We start from the raw sequence: 22916 nt of genomic DNA on the forward strand, positions 1-22916 counted from the left end.
TACGTTGAATGGTTAACACTCAAAGACAAATTAACTAAGAGTTTATTTAAATTCCGAGTTGTTGGGAATTTGAGTTATGGTTTGCATTGAAGAATCAATTTCATTCTCTACAGGGCTTGCATAAAATTTCATATACACAGGACTGTTAACAAAAGATGAAAGCTGAATATTAAAGTTTGTGGATTGAACACTTTGATTGTTGAATGATTGGTTGATTGTTTAAGTTTTATTTACTTGTGTTGTATTGGTTACTTTGTTGGTGTATGGTTGTGGATTAAATATTGTTTTAAGTATTTGTTGCGTATTGGATAAATCAACAAGAAGTCAAGAATTCATTAAAAGAATTAAAAGGGGTTAAAAAGAATGAAAAGAATTTTCTTTAAATCCAATTCACCTCCCTCTTGGGACTACACCTTAGTTTTCAAAAAGGAATAAAGGACTCAATTTCAAGATCTAGGGAATTCAAAAAGAATTTGATTTCAAAACTAGAAGAACTCAATTTTGAAAACATGGGATTTACAAAACTTGATCTAATAAAAGAGATTATGCAGCGACCCGAAAAACTTTGTTCAAATTTCTTTGATAGCACCTGTAATAACCTGAATATTATAATAATCACTAATAGAGATAGCGGAAGACCTTAAATGCAAATTACCATAGTAATAAACTATCTCTTTATGACAACAATATCAATCCCATTATCACAATAAAGATCTGAATTCGTTGAAACACAAATAAAATAATATAATTCTAAACACGACTTTCTATCCCACCCATGCTTCATTGCACTCTTCTGATCACTGTTATACTCCACATGACATCTGAAAAATATTGGATAGTCTTGGGGTGAGACACATCTCAGTAAGACAAAATAGATTATTATCAGTGTGTGGCAACATGAGTACTAGTGTAGCACACACACACACAAACACAAACACACACACACACACACACACACACACACATATCCTTTGAATAAACTATAATTGATAAATCATGTAAATTTGTACTCGTATTCATATATATATGGAAAATACATGCTTTCATCATAGCATACTTGTCGTAATAAATTACTCTGTATCTGAAGGTCAACTGCGATATATATATACATACATAAGACTTTCCCCCGGGACTTCCATACATCTCGTTATGTAATCACCCCACATGATCGGGTTGTGCGGTCCAAAGGCGGGACTTAACATCAGGCCGACCGACCGACTAGAGCTAAGTCAATATAGTCCTCTTTATCAGTACGTTTTGCCTACCCATCCCAGAAAATCCTTCAGGAGGGGTCTCCTGGAATGCCCTTCAGGAGGAGCTCTACTTAGGCACAATCGACCATTCCATACCAACACCCTATCTAAGCAGTGTGGTTGCATTGACACATCATACTAGTAACGGTAACGTGCTCTCAATTTGATTCATATCTAGTCCATCGGCGTTCTGATAACATATAATATATTTTATATATTCAAGTTGTAACTTTATCACATTTTTCATAAATTTGTATAAAATCTATTATTTCATAATTTTCATAAAACCACTTTATCATAATTGGCACACAGCCATATAAATATAATCATATCATAATTCCATAATTTTTACCACATTTCCTGAAAATCATCACCAAATTATACCCATTTTGTTTATTCATAAAATAATCTAACATGCTGATTTATAAAATAAAAATAATCATACTTATGCCACATAGTTTGAGTAATAAACTATAATATACAACTGCATGGGAAAAACATATTTTATTCACCTATTAATTTAATTCCATTATATCTTAAAAATTTTGATATAATCAATTCCATGCAATTTAACTTAATTCCAAAATATTCCCAAAAATCTAATTTAATCAAATATTTACAGTTTAATTTAATTCCAAAATATTTCTAAAAATCTAATTTGATCAAATATTACAATTTAATAATCAAATGCAACAATTTAATCGGTTAATTTTTCTGAAAATAACTGACATAATCTATTCCTCTTACTTTAACCTTGGAGTGGTGCCTAGGATCCCCAAATGATGATTCCACTCCGGTTAACTTGTTAAAAATTGTCACTAGGACCCCGTAATGGTGTTCGTTTTTCGATTTAGCTGAAGAATGAAGAAAAATTGAAGAGAGAGAGAGAGAGAGAGAGAGAGAGAGATATTGAGGGGAGAGAAACGGAGAGAGAAAGAGAGAGTGTTGGAGACGGAAGGGGAGGGGGTTGTTTTCAATTTACTTTGATCTGGAAGCTTTAAGCATCAAGATTCCTTATATCATATTATATCACATATATATAATATTATAATATTATATTAATATATTATATTATTTAATTAATAATTCTTATTAATTAATTAATTATTTTAATTTTTATTTATTTATTATTATTATTTTTTTTTTAGGATTACACTTACACATCTATTATTTTTGGGGTCGTTACAGATTAATTTCGAAATTACGAAACATCAATTAAGATTAGCAAAATTATGCTCAAAATAAAAATTAAATGGACTCGACATTTCTACTAAAATACCGAGACTCAAATTCGAAATGAAAAGGCTACTTTTGTGATAACTAGGACTCAAAAAACGGGACTCAAATTTTGAAAAGAACTCATTGGAAAACAAACATGACTCTAATTTGAAATAGATCAACCAATGCTTAATTAGACTTAAAGTTAGCTTTATTACGCTGGGTCTTCTTAGGGTCGCTTGGTTAAAATTGGAGTGTCTACACACAACAATCTCGACCTTGACGAACATACGCCCCTTAGGAGAAATTGAAAACATGAACCTGTTACTCCACATTAAACTTGGGACGTTAATTTGGAACTGTCACCCGTTTAGCAATTGGAGACAAACACCAAGTCCAAACAACACCGCTTAAACTTGTCGATGACAACTTCGACTTCTACCATAAACCCAGATTCAGTTGTAGATGCAACAACCTGAGACTGCGCCTTAGGCTTCCAACAAGGCCTTTCCACAATAGTAAACACAAAAGCTGCTACAAGCTTTCTATCCGTAAAGCCCCCTGCATAGTTTTCAATATATCTCATAACTGACGGTCCACTCTATTGCTTGCCGAAACACTCCATTACACCATCATGAGGGATCATTGACATATCCTAGACATCACAGTTCGTCCTTGGGTATCGAGCGGTAGAAATTCCATATTGATTCTCCAAAGAACCCCCTTGAGACGACAAACAAAGTCTCCCTACGGTTTTGTCCACAAAGCCACCCTGAGTTAACACCAATCTCCCTACTGCCTTGTCGATGCGAATCATCAAACCAAGACCCTTTTTGGCTGTGCTCAACACATTCATGTCAAAACCTTTCAACAAAGTTCCCACCTGATTAGCCTCAGTCAAAGCTTTCCCAGCCAATAACATATCATTCACACACAACAGATACATTACCTTGCAGCATCCTATCACCCTCTTCCCTACTGGAAGTCTAACTAACTCACACACCTAGTTCTTCTGCAATAAATTCATCTCCTCCACCATAACACTTATCCATCTATTTTTCTCTTTTCCGTGCACTACAACTTGAAAAATAGTAGGAACCTTGCTTGTAAGAACCGAACCTAGAAAATAAAAGAAAAATAAATAAAAGAAAAGAAAAATATATAAAGGAAAGGAAAAACAAGAAAAAGGAAGGAAAAGGGTTTGGGAAGGACCAAACCGTCGATGGTTTGGTGGGACTCAGAAAAACCGTAGACAGTTTTCCTATAGGGCAAACTACCGACAGTTTTGTGCAGGGACAACTTCCCTATAAATAGACATTAGGTTATTTTTTTTTAGAAAAATGAGTTCTCTCTCTCTCTCTCTCTCTCTCTCTCTCTCTCTCTCTCTCTCTCTCTCTCTCTCTCACTTCTATGCCCACTTGAAGCCGCTCTCACTCCCCGAACGTCTTTCTCATCTCTCTCAGGTTGTCGGATCTGTTTCTGCTGCAATTTTGTAAAGTTAGGATCTTCATCTCCCGATCGTTTTAAGAATATTCTTAGGATCAAGTAAGGGGAATAAATTATGCCAATGTTTTATTAAATTTGAACCAATTAAACTGGAATTTATGATTTTAGAAACGTTATGCTAGTTGTATTTTCAGAATCCAACCAATTGAAAATGAGTATTATGTGATATAATTTCTCTGATCAAATTATTAGGGTATGATATGACATTCAAATCGTGTGGCATGAGATTAATTCTTCATAATAAAATGGCTGTGATTATTGTGGTAAATGAATTGATATGTTAGGGTGATTTGTTTTGTGTGGTTATTCGGGTATTTCACAACATAACGTTGGCAAGCCTGAGGAGTTTGTTATATTGCCTTGAGGAGTTCGGGTATTTCAAAGCAAACGTTAGATATGACATATATATAGAGTTCCCGGAGGGTTTTCCTCCAAACCCCAACACCAACATTCCCTAATTCAAATTTGAAATCTACGCTGGGTGACCCAAGCCAAACCGTCAACGGTTTTAGACAGAATGTATTTTGTCTAAAATCCTGCTCCAAATCGTCAACGATTAGAGCTTTACCGCTGACAGTTTCCTCTGCTATTGCTTGATTCCCTTCATGCTTTCCCTTTGTGTATGCTATCCACTAAGAATGTGAGCCATAATTCACAACACAGACATATGATTTTTGTGGGTGCATCACGAAAGGCCTTGGTTTATCTCATGTGGGACAAGCCTGATGTGCTTCCTAGGTTTAACTTGTCGTTGAGGTGGAGAATCAGACCAGGAGAGAGATCCTCAGGTCAGACATTGGGGCTGAGTACGCTGGTTTCGTTCAAGGATTTTTGTGAGTAAGGCAGGTTATATATAGGGCTTGCAAGGTACTTCTTGGTGAAGTCAGTGAGTATGACATGTTTCTCATGTGATCGATTGCTAAAAGTATCACTGGATGGGAGAGTTGTAGGTAAATTGTGGGCAGGTTTTGTGGTAGACTACTCGGATGTGAGTGGATGTCCACTGGTGCACCATTCTAGTGATGGAGGATCTAAGCTTGGTGTTATGTCTGAACAATATATCTTTCTGGGGTATAAGAAAGGTGGGTGCATGCTGGGTGATCTTGTGGCAAACAAAGGGGTGATCGAGGACATAACTTTTAGTGAGAAAGTCATGGACAACATACTCAGGTAAAGGAAGAGAAACAAATGCTGGAAAACTGTGGCAACAGCAAACATGTAATTCAGGTGGAGTTAGATACTTAGGGCAGAAATGTGGGGAGATTTATCTCGGGTCAACAATATCACAATTTAAATGGGCATGTAATGCAAGTGGAGCAACAGACTCCAGGTAGAGATGAAATTGTTCATATTGTAGGGAGTTTCAGCTCGGGAGACCAGCAGACATGTGCAATATCAGATCACCACTCAGGTGTAAATTTTGCATTTTGGTGTTTTATGCATTCATTACTACTAGCAGCAAGGTTCCTACTATTTTCAAAGTTGCAGTGCACGAAAAAGGGAAAAATATATGGATAAGTGCTATGGTAGAGGAGATGAAGTCATTGTATATGTACCAGGTGTGGGCGTTGGTGAGGCTTCCAGTGAGGAAGATGGTGATAGGATGCAACGGGGTGATGTATCTATTATTGGCTGGGAAGGCTTTGACTGACGTTAATCAGTTGGGAACTCTATTGAAAGTTTTTGACATGAATGTGTTAGGTACAACTAAGAAGAGTCTTGGTTTGATGATTCGCACGGACAAAGCTATAGGGAGATTGGTGTTATCTCAGGTTGGCTTTGTGGACAGAATTGCACGGAGACTTTGTTAGCTGTCTCAAAGGGATTCTGTGGAGAATCAATATGGAATGTCTACCGCTTGGTACCCAAGGACAAACTGTGATGTTCGAGATATGTAAAAGGCCCCCCATGATGGTGCAATGGGGTGTTTAGGTAGGCAACAGAGTAGATGTTAGTTGTGAAATTTGTTGAAGACTATGCAGGGAGCCTTGGTGATAGAAGACTTGCAACAGTTTTTGTATTTACTATTGTGGGAAGGCTTTGTTGGAAGCCTAGGGCGCAGTCTCAGGTTGTTGCATTTACAACTGAATCAGGGTTGATGGTAGAAGCTGAAGCTATCATCGACAAGTTCAAGCAGCGTTGCTTGGTCTTGGTGTTTGTCTCCAGTTGTTAGATGGGAGGCGGTCCCAACCTTATGTCCCAAGTTCAAGGTGGAGTAGCGGGTACATATTTTCAGTTTCTCCTAAGGGGCGTATGTTCGCCAAGGTGGAGATTGTTGTGAATTGCGGATCAAAAACTAAGTGGATTGCATACACAAAGGGAAAGCTTCAAGGGAATCAAACTGTAGTAGGGGAAACCGTCGACGGATTGGCTTTAATCGTCGATGGTTTGGCTCGGGACACCCAGCGTAGATTTTGAATTTTGAATGGAAACGTTATTATGGTTGAGGTTTGGATGGAAAACCTCCGGGAACTCTATATATATGTCATATGTGATATATTTAGACTGTTGGTTGATAGTTGTTGAGAGAATTGAGAGGATTCTTGTATTACTCTTGTAATTTACTTAAGAAGATAGTGAATCTTTGTCATTTGTTCCTGAGGATGTAGGCATTACTGAACCACGTAATTCCTTGTATTTTTGTGATTGTTAGTGCTTCCTTTAATTTGCTATGGTTGTGGATTGTTCCATATATTCACCATTAAAGTGATGCATTGTATGTTTTATTAGGGGGTTTTATACAACATACTTAAACCCAAAAAAGTAGAAAAAGTAAAAATAAAATAAAATAAAATAAAATGACTAGTACAGTTAAACTCTCACTCTATTTTAGCCAATATTTGAGTTGAGTTTTGAATCAAAATAATTTAAACATTCAGTCAAATAATAAGTAGTTTAAGCCTTTTTTTTTTTAAAAAAAAAAACGCTTAATGCAATTTGATATTACATTCCATTTCAAACTTAAATTCAAAATACAAATTGACATAGCATCAAAGGATGACAATAGACATAATTTCGAAATAAAATCCTCAATGTTATGTTCTCAAATGCAACTTCTAAAAATTGTTTGGAATTGCAAGATGCAACAACAGCAACAATAAGTTTTAAACCCCATTAGGTATGTAAGTCCCATGAAATTTTTTCTATCAATTTATCGAAATGAGAGCATTTTCCAAGTTTAGAAATATAAATGGATACGGTTCCAAACAAGCAGGCCCTAAAAGTTCTTTTTGTGCCGTGTGGCATGCAGGGAAATGCATAGTAGCATGGGAAGCAGCAGAAGCAAGTGCAGCGAAACTTTTCCTTTGAAGAAATCTTGCTAGTTTGGAATGCACCATGGCCATTGCCACTTTCTCCCCTTTTCAATTCATAAAGGATGAACTTTTGCGTGCAAAAGTACCATATCGGACCCTAAAAAAGAGAGAGATTGCATTAGAATGAACGCGTGGATTCGTGCTGGAAAGCTACCCACTTCATGTAAACGTAACACAATGTAATGGAAGACCCTCTTCAAAAGCAGTCAATGGGCTTTCTTCCTAAGCAATTCTTCATTAATTATATGCTGCAACCAAAATCTTCCTTTCCCATCAATTTGGTCACTCGTTACCGTTGAAAGAGCGAGCAGCCAATCCGATCAAAACAATTCCAACCCCCCGATCGATCATGTCACTCTCTCGATTGATACCATAAAATATTGAAATAATTATGGATAATGAATATTTCTCAATTAAAGAGCACAACTGCATCGGGGAAGACGCATGAATGGTAAGCAATGAACGAATAATAGCAAGTTGGAGTCCCAACTGAATTACAGAATTAAGAAAAGAATCTTCTTCTACTCTACTTCTGCCTTTTCCTGGAATCTCATGGGTTCTTCACCTTCTCCTTGAAGGTTCCTAAAAGCCAGATATTAAAATATTTGTGTGTGTGTGTGTGTGTGTGTGTGTGTGTGTGAGAGAGAGAGAGAGAGAGAGAGAGAGAGAGAGAGAGAGAGAACCATTCTTCAAAGTCTATAAATTGTGCCTCAATGAGCAAAAGAATTCCCCTTTTCTTCTCTTTGGTTCCCTTCATCTTGCAAACATTATTTTGAGCTTAGCTCTTTCTCACCTTTATCTCTTTGTTCAAGAAAGATTCAGGTAGAACCCACTTCAAGATTCATCAAAGAAAAGAAAATGGCAGAAGCAAATCAACACCCAGACCGTCTCTTGGTTCTGTTGCTCGTCTTCATGGCCATGGTCTCGAATGGCACATGCATAGGAGTGAACTGGGGGACTATGGCGACTCACCAGCTCCCACCAGAGCGAGTGGTCAGAATGCTGAAGGAAAATGGGTTCAAAAAGCTGAAGCTGTTCGAAGCAGACGAGAGGATTCTAGCAGCTCTGATTGGGACTCCCATTGAAGTGATGCTTGCGATTCCCAATCACATGTTGCAGGTGATTGCTCACGATATTGGGGCTGCGGCTTCTTGGGTCGATGCTAATGTCACTGGTTATATCTACCCTGGTGGAGTCAATATCAAGTTGAGTAACACAAACCCATCTTTGTTCAATTTCTTGATCTTTAAACTGTATCCCTTCTTGTGTTCGTTCTTAATCCCAAATCCATCTTCAACTCTGTTTCTTCAATGCTATTTCAAAATAAGTGTCTTTCACATTCTGTGATTTCCTCAATTCACCACCAACTAGTCTTCTGTTTATTTTCTTGTTGCATGATTGAGACACTTAATTCTGCTTTGAGTTAGGTTTCTTCAGTTTCTTGCAATGCAATGGTTCCTTTGTTACAGCTGCAATGGGTGGGACTATTCATCTAAATTTTGAAATGATTCACATTGTTTCAGCAGCATTTCTTTCTAGAGCTGAGTTAGAAAGGGTTTCCAAAGAAAGAGTGTGCAAAGGGGATCATATTTTATTGTTCTGTTTTCTATGATGGCCTCCATTTTCTTTTTTCTTTTCAAAAATCCCATTATTACTCTCTTCTTTACCTCAAATTACAGAGACAATTCAATTTGCAGGTATGTTGCTGTGGGCAATGAACCTTTTCTCAGAACCTACAATGGCAGTTTCTCAAAATATGCATTACCAGCCCTCACACACATCCAGCAGGCCCTTAATGATGCTGGGTTTGGCTCCCGGATTAAGGCCACAGTCCCCTTCAATGCCGATATCTACTACTCCCCAGACTCGAACCCTGTTCCATCAGCAGGCGACTTCCGGCCCGAAGTCCGCGACCTCACCATCGAAATAATCAACTTCTTGCATTCAAGCAATGCGCCATTCACTGTCAACATTTACCCATTCCTCAGCCTCTATGGCAACAAATACTTCCCCATGGACTACGCCTTCTTTGATGGCACAAACAAGCCTGTCAAAGATGGTGAATCTGTTTACACCAATGTGTTTGATGCAAATTTTGACACGCTTGTTTGGGCTTTGGAAAAAGCTGGGTACTCTGACATGAGCATCATCATTGGGGAAGTCGGGTGGCCAACCGATGGCGATAAAAATGCCAACTTAAAAAATGCGAAGAGATTCAACCAGGGGTTGATTCAACACGCCTTGAGCGGAAATGGAACCCCTGCTAGGAAGGGTGAGATTGATGCTTATCTTTTCAGCCTCATCGACGAGGATGCTAAAAGCATCGATCCCGGTAGCTTTGAGAGGCATTGGGGGATTTTTGAGTTCGATGGGAAGCCGAAATATGAGTTGGATTTATCTGGTTCGCAGGAGAACAAGGGTCTAGCTGCAGTGGAGGGTGTGAGTTATATGCACAAGAGGTGGTGTGTGTTCAACCCAAATGCAGATGACTTGGGAGACTTGCCAGACAGTATAGACTATGCTTGTAGCCTCTCGGATTGCACTGCTTTGGGTTATGGGTCTTCTTGCAACCATTTGAGTGTGCAGGGAAATGCTTCCTATGCTTTTAACATGTATTACCAAGTCAAGGACCAGATGGATTGGGATTGTGATTTCTCTGGCTTGGCTATGGTGACAGATGTAGATCCGTCCGACGAGGACTGCCAGTTTCCGGTGATGATTGTGAATAGTTCTTCTTCAGATCTTTCTAGGAAGCTTAGGGAAATTTTACTAGCAATTGTGGAGGGACTAGTGGTGTTTTTGCTTCTGTTATAATATATATATATATTCTTCAGGAAGCAGCCGTTCACCGAGGCATGAGGATTATTTTTGTGTTGCTCATCATTGAAATGAGTCTGTAGATTGTATTATTAAATAAAGAAATTTGTCCAAAATCTCTGTTTTGTATGCCTTCCTCATTTCTATGGCTCCTTTCTCTAGCTCTGTGCATTCATGCTCAAGATCTTAATAAATTAGCTAGGTTCTTGAAGTTGAATCAACATGAAGAATGGTTCTTGAAAATGCAAATGAGGTTGTTCTAAAAAATCAGACTATCTTGAGGAATTCTAGGCAAATAGACTGTATTATATGTTGGTAAAAAATATGAATAATTTTCATAAATAAATGCAAATAAATAAATAAAGTGAGACATAAGAAATTTAACGTGATTCCCTCAATATTGAGGTACGTCCATGGACATGACGGCCCAAATCCACTATCACCAAGTTCGTATAAAATGAGTATAAAAGGCACAAGCCTTACAAATACACAAAAATGTATAACAAATGTAGCAAGATAAAAGACTTCGCCAAAAGTTGTGAACAATGGTCCAAGAGATAACCAAAATCAAGCATAAATGTAGTCGCAGGAGGGTGGGCAGCTCACTGGAGAAGATGATAGACAGCTGCAGCAGGCGTGAGTGGCTGCTGCAGACGTGAAGAGCTGCTGCAGAAGAAAAAAATGGAGAAAGAAAATGAAGGAGCTGCTTCAGGTGCGAGGCTTGGGCTGGTGCAAGAAAATGGAGAAAGAAGAGGAGAAGTCACCCCAGCTACGCATGGCTTCTTTTTTGGAGTTCCAGAGCAAGCTGCAGCAGTTTTCTTGCACTGGGAAGCCAACAATAAAAAAAAAAATAAAATGGAATAGCTTAAACTTGGAGCAACAATCACACACGGCAAAAAATAAAAGCACATCCACACTGGAACACCGAATTTACGTGGTTCGGTCGAATCTGACCTACGTCCACAGAGCATACACCACTGCATTATAAACTAGGAGAAAAAATACAAGGAGGAGCCACTGCTCAACTCTCTCTCTCTCTCTCTCTCTCTCTTCTCTCTCTTTTATTGCAACTCTCTGCGTACAACCTCTCTGCACTCACAACACAACACTCTGCGCACAACACATACACCGCCTCTCTGCACTCACAGCTGCACACACACAGCTTACTGCAACCCACACACACCTCTCTCTGCACACTACACAACACTCGCACACCTCCACACTACTACACTGCTGCACATATACAGCTATATATATATACACAGAAGGTGGGGGGGGGGGGGGAGTAAAATCAAAGAAGATGGCTGCAGATTTCAACAAAATCTGCAGAGGTTGGTGGCCGCCAGTCTTCATTTCAACATAGGCTGCATGGGGAGGTGGTGCTGCCGACGGTTCCACACCAGCAATCCCAACAGGGCCCCACAAGGAGGGACACCCAACAAATCTCCCCTCCCGACTTATGGGGACGACTTCTCCATTCCGGCCAAAACTCCACACTTCACATGCTTGTCTCTAAACAATGCTTTTGTCATCATATCCGAACCATTATCATCAGTGTGAATTTTGTCAAGTTACAACAAATTTTTATCTAACACATTCCGAATCCAATGATATCTAACATCAATTGTTTTGACTTTGAATGAAATATAAAATTTTTACTCAAATGAATTGCACTTTGGTTATCATAATAAAGAACAAACATTTCTTGTTCCATGCCCAACTTTTTCAAGAATCTCTTCAACTAAAGCAATTCTTTGCAAGCTTTCGTAATGGTAATAAACTCGGCTTTCGTAGTAGGTAGAGCAACACATTTTTGTAATTTAAAATTGCCATGTCACAACTCCCTCTACAAAAGTCATCAAATGACCCAAAGTTGATTTTCTAGAATCAACATCACCGGCCATGTCGGCATCTGTGAATCCATGGAGCATGGATTTACCATTTTCAAAGCACAAAGACACCTTTGACGTGCCTCTAAGGTATCGAACAATCCATTTTACTGCTAACCAATGCTTCTTTCTTAGATTAAAGAGAAACCAACTAAGAACTCCAACGGTATGAGCTAAATCCGGTCTTGTGCAACCCATTGCATACATTAAAGAACCAACGGTCGAAGCATAAGGAATTTTCTTCATCTCTTTCTTGTCTTTCTCCGTTGTAGGACTCCATAAATTCATTTGGAATAGGAAATGAAGAAATCTTCCCAAGAAGTGACATGGAATGACGCAACATTAGATGCAACTGAAGTTGTGTCTTCATGCTTTTTCTCAAAATTTGTCTCTTTGTTTTGCTCCTTAAGTTTCAATTTTTTACACTCCCACTTCATATGTCATTTCTTATGACAATAGTGACACTCAATATCCTTTTTTGAAACTGAGCTAGACGGCCTCTTGATTTATCATTACGGTGAGAAGATCCACTCTTTCTTCTACCTCTACCCCGATTTTCTATCACAAGTGCCTCTGAATGAGAAGAGCCAACTGATTTTCTTCTAATTTCTTCATTCAACAAGCTGCTAGTTACTTGGTTCATACTAACAATTCCATCAAGAGCCGAATTACTAACTGCCACAACCAAAGTCTCCCAACTTTCCGGCAAAGAGTTAAGAAGCATTAGGGTCTGCAACTCATCATCAAAAACTATTTTCATAATAGCAAGTTGATTGATAATATTTTTCATCTCATTCAAATGCTCAGTAATAAGACCACCATCTTTATATTTCAAGTTCACCAATTTTCGGAAAAGAAAAGTTTATTTGTAGCTGACTTTCTATCCTAAAGACCCTTTAATTTTTTCCACAATTCATATGTCGAAGTTTCAGTAGAAACATGATGAAAAACACTATCATCAATCCATCAATGGATGACACCAACGACTATTCTATTAAGCTAATTCCACTCATCATTATTCATGTTTTGAGGCTTTCGACTATCACCCTCAATAGGTCCATCCAAATCTTTGCAAAATAAAAGGTTAAATTTTCTTTTTCCAAGTTACTCAATTGCTTCCATTGAAGCTAATCATACGGCCAACATTATCATCTATGATTTACACAATCCTAATGAATCCAAATAACACGACTCTGATACCACTTGTTGGGAAAAAAATAAATAAATCCCACAAATAAATCAATGATGTAATGCGAATAAATAAATAAAGTGAGACACAAGAAATTTAATATGGTTCCCTCAATATTAAGGTACGTCCATGGGACACGGCGGTTCAAATCCACTATCACCAAGTTCGTACAAAATGCTTACAAAAGGCACAAGCCTTACAAATATACAAAAGTGTATAACAAATGTAGCAAGATGAAAGACCTCTCCAAAAGTTGAGAACAAAGGTGATGGGGATCAACATGCCTTATGTAATGTCCTCAAAATTTACACCATTTTTTTTTTATTTTATATTTTTATATTTTTTTATAAATATATATAACCATACCTATGCAGCGGAAACATAAGTCATACAACCATATATACTAAATAATATCAGAATTCAGTACATTCAGACCATAGCCATATACAATAACTCCCTCCAGTATCATCTACCCCAAAAATACAAAACCCTGTCACAAACTTACACTACAACTAGGGTAACCAAGTCAACTCTCTATCTGCGAGCCAGATCTGCTCGCCTAGCTAGCTCACTAGAAAAGTGGTAAAGTAATGGGGTGAGATGACGCTCAGTAAGTGGAAATATATTATTACTAGTGTGTGGTGATCGAGTCGTAAAACTATAATAATAGTATTTAAGATTGCATGATCGGGAAAATTTGTAAAACACATGTATAGTAGCTTAAATTATTTGTATCATCTGAACTTTCTATCATTCATATTGTTATATCATACTACATACGATAAAAGCTGTAAAAATGTATACATATACATATACATAACTGTGCTCTTTCCCTGTGACTCTGTGTGTCATGATTTGACCCCTCATGCCAGGGTTGTGTGGCCCGTAGGCGAGACTTAACTCTGGTCGGCTCTCCAGGTAAATCATCATACTCTACACTACCTCAACCCAGCCAAATTGCTTCCACTCCTAAGCTCTGGACTAGCTGCTACCTTGTCAAACTGGCCCCCTCAACCCAGTGAACTGGGGAGCTGCATCCTCTCCGAACACAGTACCCACACACTATCTGAGATATGTGGTTGTACTCTATTCTGTATATAGCAACGGTACCGTGCTCTGTAACTGTATGTTTATAATCTTTCCACAGTGATCTGATACTATATACATATATATTATACTCTTTTTACTGTTTTCATTATGTTTCCAAAATAACCATAACACAATTAATCTGAACTGTAAATACTGTAATATCTCTAGCATCTTGATGCTATAGCTATATAATCTATCTGTACTTTCTATCTGTGTAATCTGTCTGTATATTTTGAGTGATATGACATTTAGGAAAACATAACATTCTGTAAATACTATGTATACTAATCTGAATAAATATTTGTGTACGTATATATATATATATATATATATATATTTATTTATTTATCTGTGAAACTATTTGAATAAAAATTGTATATGTACTTATATCTGTCTGTATAATATCATATATTGGAAAAACTATATAAAATTCTACATTAAATAATATCTACTCGGGCCACACATACTTTAGAATCTCATATTCTATAAAAACTACATAATAACTGGTATACATGCACATATGTAAAATTCCTATTAATATAATCAAATCTCCTAGCATAGCATATTTCTCTTACCTAGTTTCTGAAAAGCCTTCATTGAACTCTGGCCCTACACCCACAAGGTTCTCCACTTAATACCCTGAAAACAACATCCCTCAGAACAAAACATCAGTATTTTCCTATATACAACATTTCCTATAATTGCAGGGAAAGCAAATTCTAAATAAAACACCTTATCCTGAATTTGGGATGAATTACAAACCAATTTCACCAACGATCACCTCCAGTAGTCTTGCAGAGAACTTCATCAAGAGCGTCGTGGTGGCCTCGGATTTTCGACCTGGTAAGAAATGGGGCCGAAATTGAAGAGAGAAGGAGGGAGAGGCGTTTAGAGAGAGAGAGAGAGAGAGAGAGAGAGAGAGAGAGAGAGAGAGAGAGAGAGAGAGAGAGAGGGAGATTTATGCCATTTTTTTTGCAAATTAACCTAGGTTTTCACTATTTATAGGCCCGGATTCGTCGATGAGACACATCATCTCGTCGATGAGTTCTTAAGTGATTTCGTCGACGAACCTTACTTCCTCGTCAACGAATTTCATACTGCCCTAAACCCCTCTCTGTATCTTCTTGTCGACGAGACATGGTTTCGTCGATGAGGTCCTGTGTAAATCTTCTGAGTTATTACATCCAAAGTGCAATGTCGCGATAAAATCTGCTGCCTCCTTCTGTTTTTGTTTCCATTTCCCTCCCTCTTTATTATTTAAATATCATTATTCTTCAGGTCATTACATTCTCCCCTCCTTATAAAATTTCGTCCTTGAAATTTACTATTCATATAACTCATCATTCTTTAAAGGCAAAACGATCTACTTATTTTATTATCTGCCCTCACTTATGGCGAAGGAATACTATGGTTACATTCTATGTTCTAGGAGATTACACAAATAAAATTAAAAACTACTTACTAACTAAATAGTATACGTACCTGCAAAAGAAACATTACCTAACTATTTACATTACTTGATTACTCTTGGAACAAATGTGGGTATTTCTTTTTAATTTCATCATCGAGTTCTCATGAGGCTTCTTCCATAGCATGGTTCCTCCACAAAATCTTCATTAGCTGAATTTCTTTAGTACACAGTTCTTGCGTCTTTCTGTCTAAAATTTGTATTGACGTCTCTTCATAAGCTAGTGAATCCTTGAGTTCTATCTCTGCATAGCTGATTATGTGGGATGGGTCTGGGACGTATTTCCTTAATATAGCAATATGAAACAAATCATGAATTCGAGCCAAATATGGCGATAAAGCTAGCCTATAGGCAACTGACCCTATTCTCTCTAGTATCTCAAAAGGGCTAATATACCTAGGGCTCAAATTGTCCTTATTTCCAAACCTCATCTTTCAGAGGAGCTATCTTAAAAAATACTCGATCTCCCATATCAAACTCTAATTCTTAGCGACGAATGTCTACGTAGCTTTTCTATCGACTCTGCGCGTTACTAATTCTTTCTTTAATTAGTCGGACCTTGTCACAAGCCTATTGTACAATCTATGAATCCAAAACTCGCCTTTCGCCTACCTCGTCCCAGAAAAGAGGAGAACGACATCTCCTACCATACAATGCCTCGTATGGAGCCATGCCGATACTAGCCTGGTAGTTGTTATTATAAGCAAATTCAACTAGTGGTAGAAACTGAGTCCAGCTACCCCCGAAATCCAACACGCACGCACGAAGCATATCTTTTAATATCTGGATCGTCCCCTCAATCTGTCCATCTATCTGGGGATGGAAAGCAGTGCTAAATGCTAACTGTGTACCCATAATCTCCTGAAAACTTTTCTAAAATCGTGAAGTAAACCGAGGATCTCGATCCGAGACTATGGATACTAGTACTCCATGAACATGAACTATCTCCTGAACATATATCTCTGCCAGTCTGTCCATGGAATAGCCGATTTTAATAAGGATAAAATGAGCAGTTTTCATCAAACGATCCACAACCTTCCAAATTGCATTCAACCCTTGACACACTGACAGTAATCCCGTAATAAAATCCATCGAAACGTGGTCCCATTTCCATTCTGAAATAAATAATGGCTGCAACTGCCTTGCTGGTCTCTGGTGCTCAGTTTTAACCTGCTGGCACGTCAAGCACTGTTGTAAAAATTCGGCTATCTCTCTCTTCATTCCACTCCACCAGAAGCATTCCTACAGATCCCGATACATTTTAGTGCTACCTGGATGTACGGTGTTTAGGGATCTGTAAGCCTCTTCCAATATAGTTCTCTTGATCTCGGTATCTACAGGAACACAAAGCCTCGTACAGAACCACAAAGTTCCGTCATCCGATATGCTGAATTCCTCACCCAGACCATCTCGCACCTTAGCCATTACCTCTGCCAACTCTACATCATCACTTTGGGCTGCTTTAATCCTCTTGTATAGCGTAAGCTGAACCACTAGAGTGGCAATGGCTGCCTGAGGAATTTCCTCTATTAATTCTATGATGAGCCTCTCCAAATCTATCAAAATTGAATGCGGAATCTCCATGGCTGCTAGTACTGGTCCTATTGATTTGCTACTTAAAGCGTCAACTAGCACATTTGCTTTCCCTGGGTGGTAACCAATGGTGCAGTTATAGTCTTTAATAAGCTCTAGCCACCTTCTTTGTCTCATATTTAGTTCCTTCTAAGTAAAGAAATACTTCAGGCTCTTATGATAAGTGAAAATCTCACACTTTGCACCATATAGGTAATGCCTCCAGATATTGAGAGCATACACCACCGCAGCAAGCTCTAAATCGTGGACATGATAATTCCTCTCATACTCTTTAAGCTGTCTAGGCGCATACACAATAACTCTGCCGTGTTGCATCAACACGCATTCAAGACCCTTCAAAGAGGCATCACTGTGTATTTCAAACTCGTCCTCCCCTAATGGAATAGCTAATAACGGAGCTGAAACTAACCGCCACTTTAACTCCTAAAAACTCTGTTCACAGTTGTCATTCCAATTAAATTTCGCATTTTTTCCCGTAAGTCGTGTTAACGGACCTGATAGTCTAGAGAAGCCATCTACGAAGCGCCAGTAATAGCCAGCTAATCCCAGAAAACTCCTGACCTCCTGAACGCTGCCTGGCCTTTCCCAACTTACTACCACCTCTATTTTACTCGGATCGGCTGATACACCTGCTTCAGAGATCACATGGCCGAGAAAGATAACTTGCCTTAGCCAGAACTCATATTTCTTGAATTTTTCATACAATTTCCTTTCTCTCAATATTTGCAACACCAGCCTCAAATGATGTTCATGCTCCTCAAAACGCCTCGAGTAGATCAGTATATCATTAATGAAGACAACCACAAACTGGTCCAAATATTAATGAAACACCTGATTCATTAAATCCATAAATACTGCTGGTGCATTAGTCAATCCAAATGGCATCACTAAGAATTCGTAATGCTCATATTTGGTAGAAATGCGGTCTTCGAAATGTCCTTTGCTCCAACTTTCACTGATGGTAACCCGACCGCAGGTCAATTTTAGAATAAACCTGGGTCCCCTGAAACTGATCAAATAAATCATCGATCCTAGGGAGAGGATATTTATTCTTGACTTCTTTTTCACAAACAAAACTGGCACTCCCCAAGGCGACACACTAGGCCTGATAAACCCTTTGTCCAGCAATTCGTGTAATTGATCTTTCAATTCTTTCAACTTGACTAGAGCTATATAGTACAGTGCTTTAGATACTGGTGCAAATCCCGACAACAAATCTACAGTAAACTCAATTTCATGGTCAGGAGGCAAACCAGACAATTCTTTTGGAAAGACATTTGGGAATTCCTTTACTACTAGTATATCAGCTTGACTCAATTCTTCTTTTGGAAATTCTTTTATGTATGCAACATACCCTTGGCAACCAACCTATAGTAATCTCCTCACCTGAATAGTCAACACCAGCTGTGGTGAGGCATGTACACGTGAACCCACGAATCTGTATTCTTGCTCATTCGGGGGTCTGTAAATCACTTCTTTCTGGTGGCAATCTATGCTAGCGTAATAAGTAGCTAGCCCGTCCATGCCCAGTATCACATCAAACCCCTGCATATCTAGGACCACAAGATCGGCTAACAACACTCTCTCCTAAATACTTACTAGAAAATTCCAAAGCACTTTCCTGCATTTTACCATAGATCCCATCGGCGTACCCACAGGTAATTCTACCTCTAATAGCTGTGTCTCTACCCCAGTTATTTTGATATACTCCGCCGATATAAAAGAGTGGGTGGCACCTGTATAAAAAAAATAATAATTTTGTATGGTAAAGCAGTAAGGGTACCTATGACCACGTCTCCAGCCGTCTGGGTGTCTCCTGGCGTCAACGCATAAACCCTCACCAGCGCAGTATTTCTCTATTGACCTCCGTGGGGCACCTGGTATCCTCCCCAAAATGGCCTAGGAGCCAGTACATAACTTGATGGCATCTGATAGGATCGACCCATATGACCGGGCCTCCCATAACGATAATAGACATTCTCCCCTAAGCAGCACTTGCCAGGGTGTCTCCGTCCATATCTAGGACATATGGTAGGAAGTTGTCCACTCTAAAATCCCCCATGCTTTACCATCTGTCTTTGACCTCCGCCAAATCTACCTCCTCTCCAAGAGCCTCGACTGGGACCCACCCGAAAACTCGAGGGCGCAGTCGTCTTCTTATGAATTTGTGTCTCAGTCTCCCTGGGTAGACTCTCCTTTGCTATAATAGCCCTATCAACCAACTCTGCAAAGTCCTAGATCCTCAGTACCGCCACCTTCCTATAAATTTCTCGCCTCATGTTTCTCTCAAACATTCTGGCCTTCTTCACTTCATCGGGGACAATGTATGGGCAGAAATGCGAGAGCTCGATAAATCTCGCCGTGTACTGCTGGACTGTCATCAACCCCTGGGACAGAATCAAAAACTCCTATACTCGAGCCTCTTTGACTGAGACAGGATAGTACCTATCGAAGAACATCTCCCTGAATCGAGCCCTGGTCATCGACACTGATATAGCCCTCTGCTCCTCCAATAGCCTGGTAGTTGTCCACTATCTCTCGGCCTCCCCTGCTAGTCTATATGTAGCATATAAGACCCTCTGCTCATCAATGCAGTGAAGTACTGTCAGGATCTTCTCTACCTCCTACACCCAGTTCTTAGCAATTGTAGGGTCAGCCATTCCAGAAAAGGCTGGCTGATTCATCTTCACAAATATCTCTATAGTACATCTCTAAACTGGAGATGGACCTCCCTACTCTCTAAAGCTCCACACTATCTCAACCATAACTTGTTGAGCCACACTACCTAGCACAACATCTGAATCTCCACCTCTCGCGCCAGAAGGACCCGCTCCATCATCCCCACTGGCATAAGCACTACAACCTCCTATGTCCATCCTACAAATATATGGAACACCGTTTCAGAATCCCAGTTCCCATACAAACCTAACTTATTCAACTAAAACTTCAAATCTTTTATTAATCATCTCTCCTGATCCTAATCTCAAAATCCAGTCCTGAAACCCAAACACATGACTTGTTGATAGTTTACTATGACTTTCCTGAAATCGTCACTCTAGGAAAAACACGGAATCCACCACGAAATCATGTATCCAGATCATAGAACAAAACTTCAAATTCTTTTTCCTATATTCTGATATTGTTTTCCACTGCATTCTAGAGTCTACAGAACCTAATTGTTGGGCTTTTGTGGAGCCTAGTTGTGTTAAATTTAGATGATGACAAAGCCTTTATTTAATGAGAGATTTATATCCTAAGGCTTGGGTCGTAGGCACAAGCCATACTTGTGGGGGTTGCCCCCGGGAATATTTTTTTTGGCCCATCCGGAACGAAACCCTATGCGCAACATAGAAAAGGATTGCTTTTGAGTGATTAGGGTTTGTGATCAAACTTTGCGAGAGAGTGAGAGGGAGAGTATTGTACCACTGCACTCTCTGTAATATTTCTCCCCGATAATAGTGAAATCCCTGCAACTCTGTGGACATAGGTAAAATTGCCGAACCATGTAAATACTGTCTTGTGAGTGTGATTCATTTTTTTTCTTTGGTGTGTATTCTTCTCACAGGTTTCAGAATTTTTTTTTTAATTCCCAACACTAACAACCTAGGCTCTGATGCCAAAATGTAACGTCCTCAAAATTTACACCATTTTTTTTATATTTTATTTTTATAAATATATATAACCATACATATGCAGTGGAAACATAAGTCATACAACCATATATACTAAACAATATCAGAATACAGTACATTCAGACCATAGCCATATACAATAACTCCCTCTAGTATCATCTACCCCAAAAATACAAAATCCTGTCACAAACTTACCCTACAACCAGGGTAACCAAGTCAACTCTCTATCCGCGAGCCTGATCTGCTCCCCTAGATGGCTCACTTGAAAAGTAGTTAAGTAATAAGCTGAGACGACGCTCAGTAAGTGGAAATATGCTATTACTAGTGTGTGACGACCGAGTCGTAAAACTATAATAATAGTATTTAAGACTGCACGATCTGAAAAATCTGTAAAATACATGTATAGTAGCTTAAATTATTTGTATCATCTAAACTTTCTATCATTCATACTGCTATATCATACTATTTACGACAAAAGCTGTAAAACTGTATACATATACATATACATAACTATGCTTTTTTCCTAGGACTCTGTGTGTCATGATTTGACCCCTCATGACAGGGTAGTGCTGCCCATAGGCGGGGCTTCACTCTGGTCGGCCCTCCAAGTAAGTCATCATACTCTACACTACCTCAGGCAGGCTAAACTGCATCCACTCCTAAGCTCAGGACTGGCTACTACCTCGTCAAACTAGCCCCTTCAACCTAGTGAACTAGGGAGCTGCATCCTCTACAAGTATAGTTTGACGGTACCCACACACTATCTGAGATATGTAGTGGTACTCTATTCTGTATATAGCAACAGTACCATGCTCTGTAACTATATCTGTCTGTAATCTTTCTATAGGGATCTGAAACTATATACATATATACTATACTCTTTTTACTGTTATCATTATGTTTTCAAAATAACCATAACACAATTAATCTGAACTGTAAATATTGTAATATCTGTAGCATCTTGATGCTATAATTGCATAATCTGTCTATACTTTCTATCTATATAATCTGTCTATATACTTTGAGTGATATGGCATTTAGGAAAACATAACATTTTGTAAATATTATGTATACTGATCTAAATAAATATCTGTGTACGTATATATATATATATATATATATATATATATATATATATCTGTGAAACTATTTGAATAAAAACTATATATGTACTTATATCTATCTGTATAATATCATATATTGGAAAAATTGCATAAAATTCTACATTAAATAAGATCTACTCAAGTCACACACACTTTAGAATCTCATATTCTGTAAAAGCTACATAATAATTGGTATACATGCACATATGTAAAATTCCTGTTAATATAATCAAATCTCCTAGCAAAGCATATTTCCCTTACCTAGTTTCTGAAGAGCCCTCACTGAACTCTGGCCCTACACCCACAAGGTTCTCCACTTAACACCCTGAAAACGATATCCCCTAAAACAAAATATCAGTATTTTCCTACATACAACATTTCTTATAACTGCAGGGAAAGTAGATTCTGAATAAAACACCTTATCTTGAATTTGGGATGAATTCAAAACCAATTCCACCAATGATCAGCTTCAGCAGTCCTGTAGAGAACTTCACCAGGAGCGTCGTGGTGGTCTCGGATTTTCGTTCCGATGAGAAACGGGGCCGAAATTGAAGAGAGACGGAGGGAGAGGTGTTTAGAGAGAGAGAGAGAGAGAGAGAGGGAGGGATATTTACGCCATTTTTTTGCAAATTAACCCGGGTTTTCACTATTTATAGGCCCAGATTTGTCGACGAGAATCATCATCTCGTCAACGAGTTCTTAAGTGATTTCGTCGATGAACGTTACTTCCTCGTTGACAAATTTCAGACTATCCAAAACCCCTCTTGGTATCTTCTCATTGACGAGACATGGTTTCGTTGACAAGGTCTCCTTATGCTCTCGTTGACGAACTCTCTGTGTTCGTC

General features: G+C 38.6%; 1 protein-coding gene across 1 annotated transcript; it reads left to right on the top strand.

Annotated features, from left to right (window-relative positions):
• The first annotated feature begins 8119 nt into the window (after positions 1-8119).
• LOC131157676 (glucan endo-1,3-beta-glucosidase 8) lies at positions 8120-10224 on the top strand. The gene is made up of 2 exons (XM_058112008.1): positions 8120-8496; positions 8989-10224. Exons 1-2 carry the CDS (start codon positions 8150-8152, stop codon positions 10103-10105), a joined length of 1464 nt encoding a protein of 487 aa, XP_057967991.1. The 5' UTR covers positions 8120-8149; the 3' UTR covers positions 10106-10224.
• Positions 10225-22916: the final 12692 nt, after the last annotated feature.

The sequence above is a fragment of the Malania oleifera genome, chromosome 6 (assembly GCF_029873635.1).
Source record: "Malania oleifera isolate guangnan ecotype guangnan chromosome 6, ASM2987363v1, whole genome shotgun sequence".
Lineage (NCBI taxonomy): Eukaryota > Viridiplantae > Streptophyta > Magnoliopsida > Santalales > Ximeniaceae > Malania > Malania oleifera.

Excerpts from the sequence above, each read along its gene's own strand:
- LOC131157676 (XM_058112008.1), top strand. The coding sequence starts at position 8,150 with ATGGCAGAAGCAAATCAACACCCAGACCGTCTCTTGGTTCTGTTGCTC. Across the intron at positions 8,497-8,988 it reads CCTGGTGGAGTCAATATCAA|GTATGTTGCTGTGGGCAATG; the intron begins GTTGAGTAACAC and ends TTCAATTTGCAG.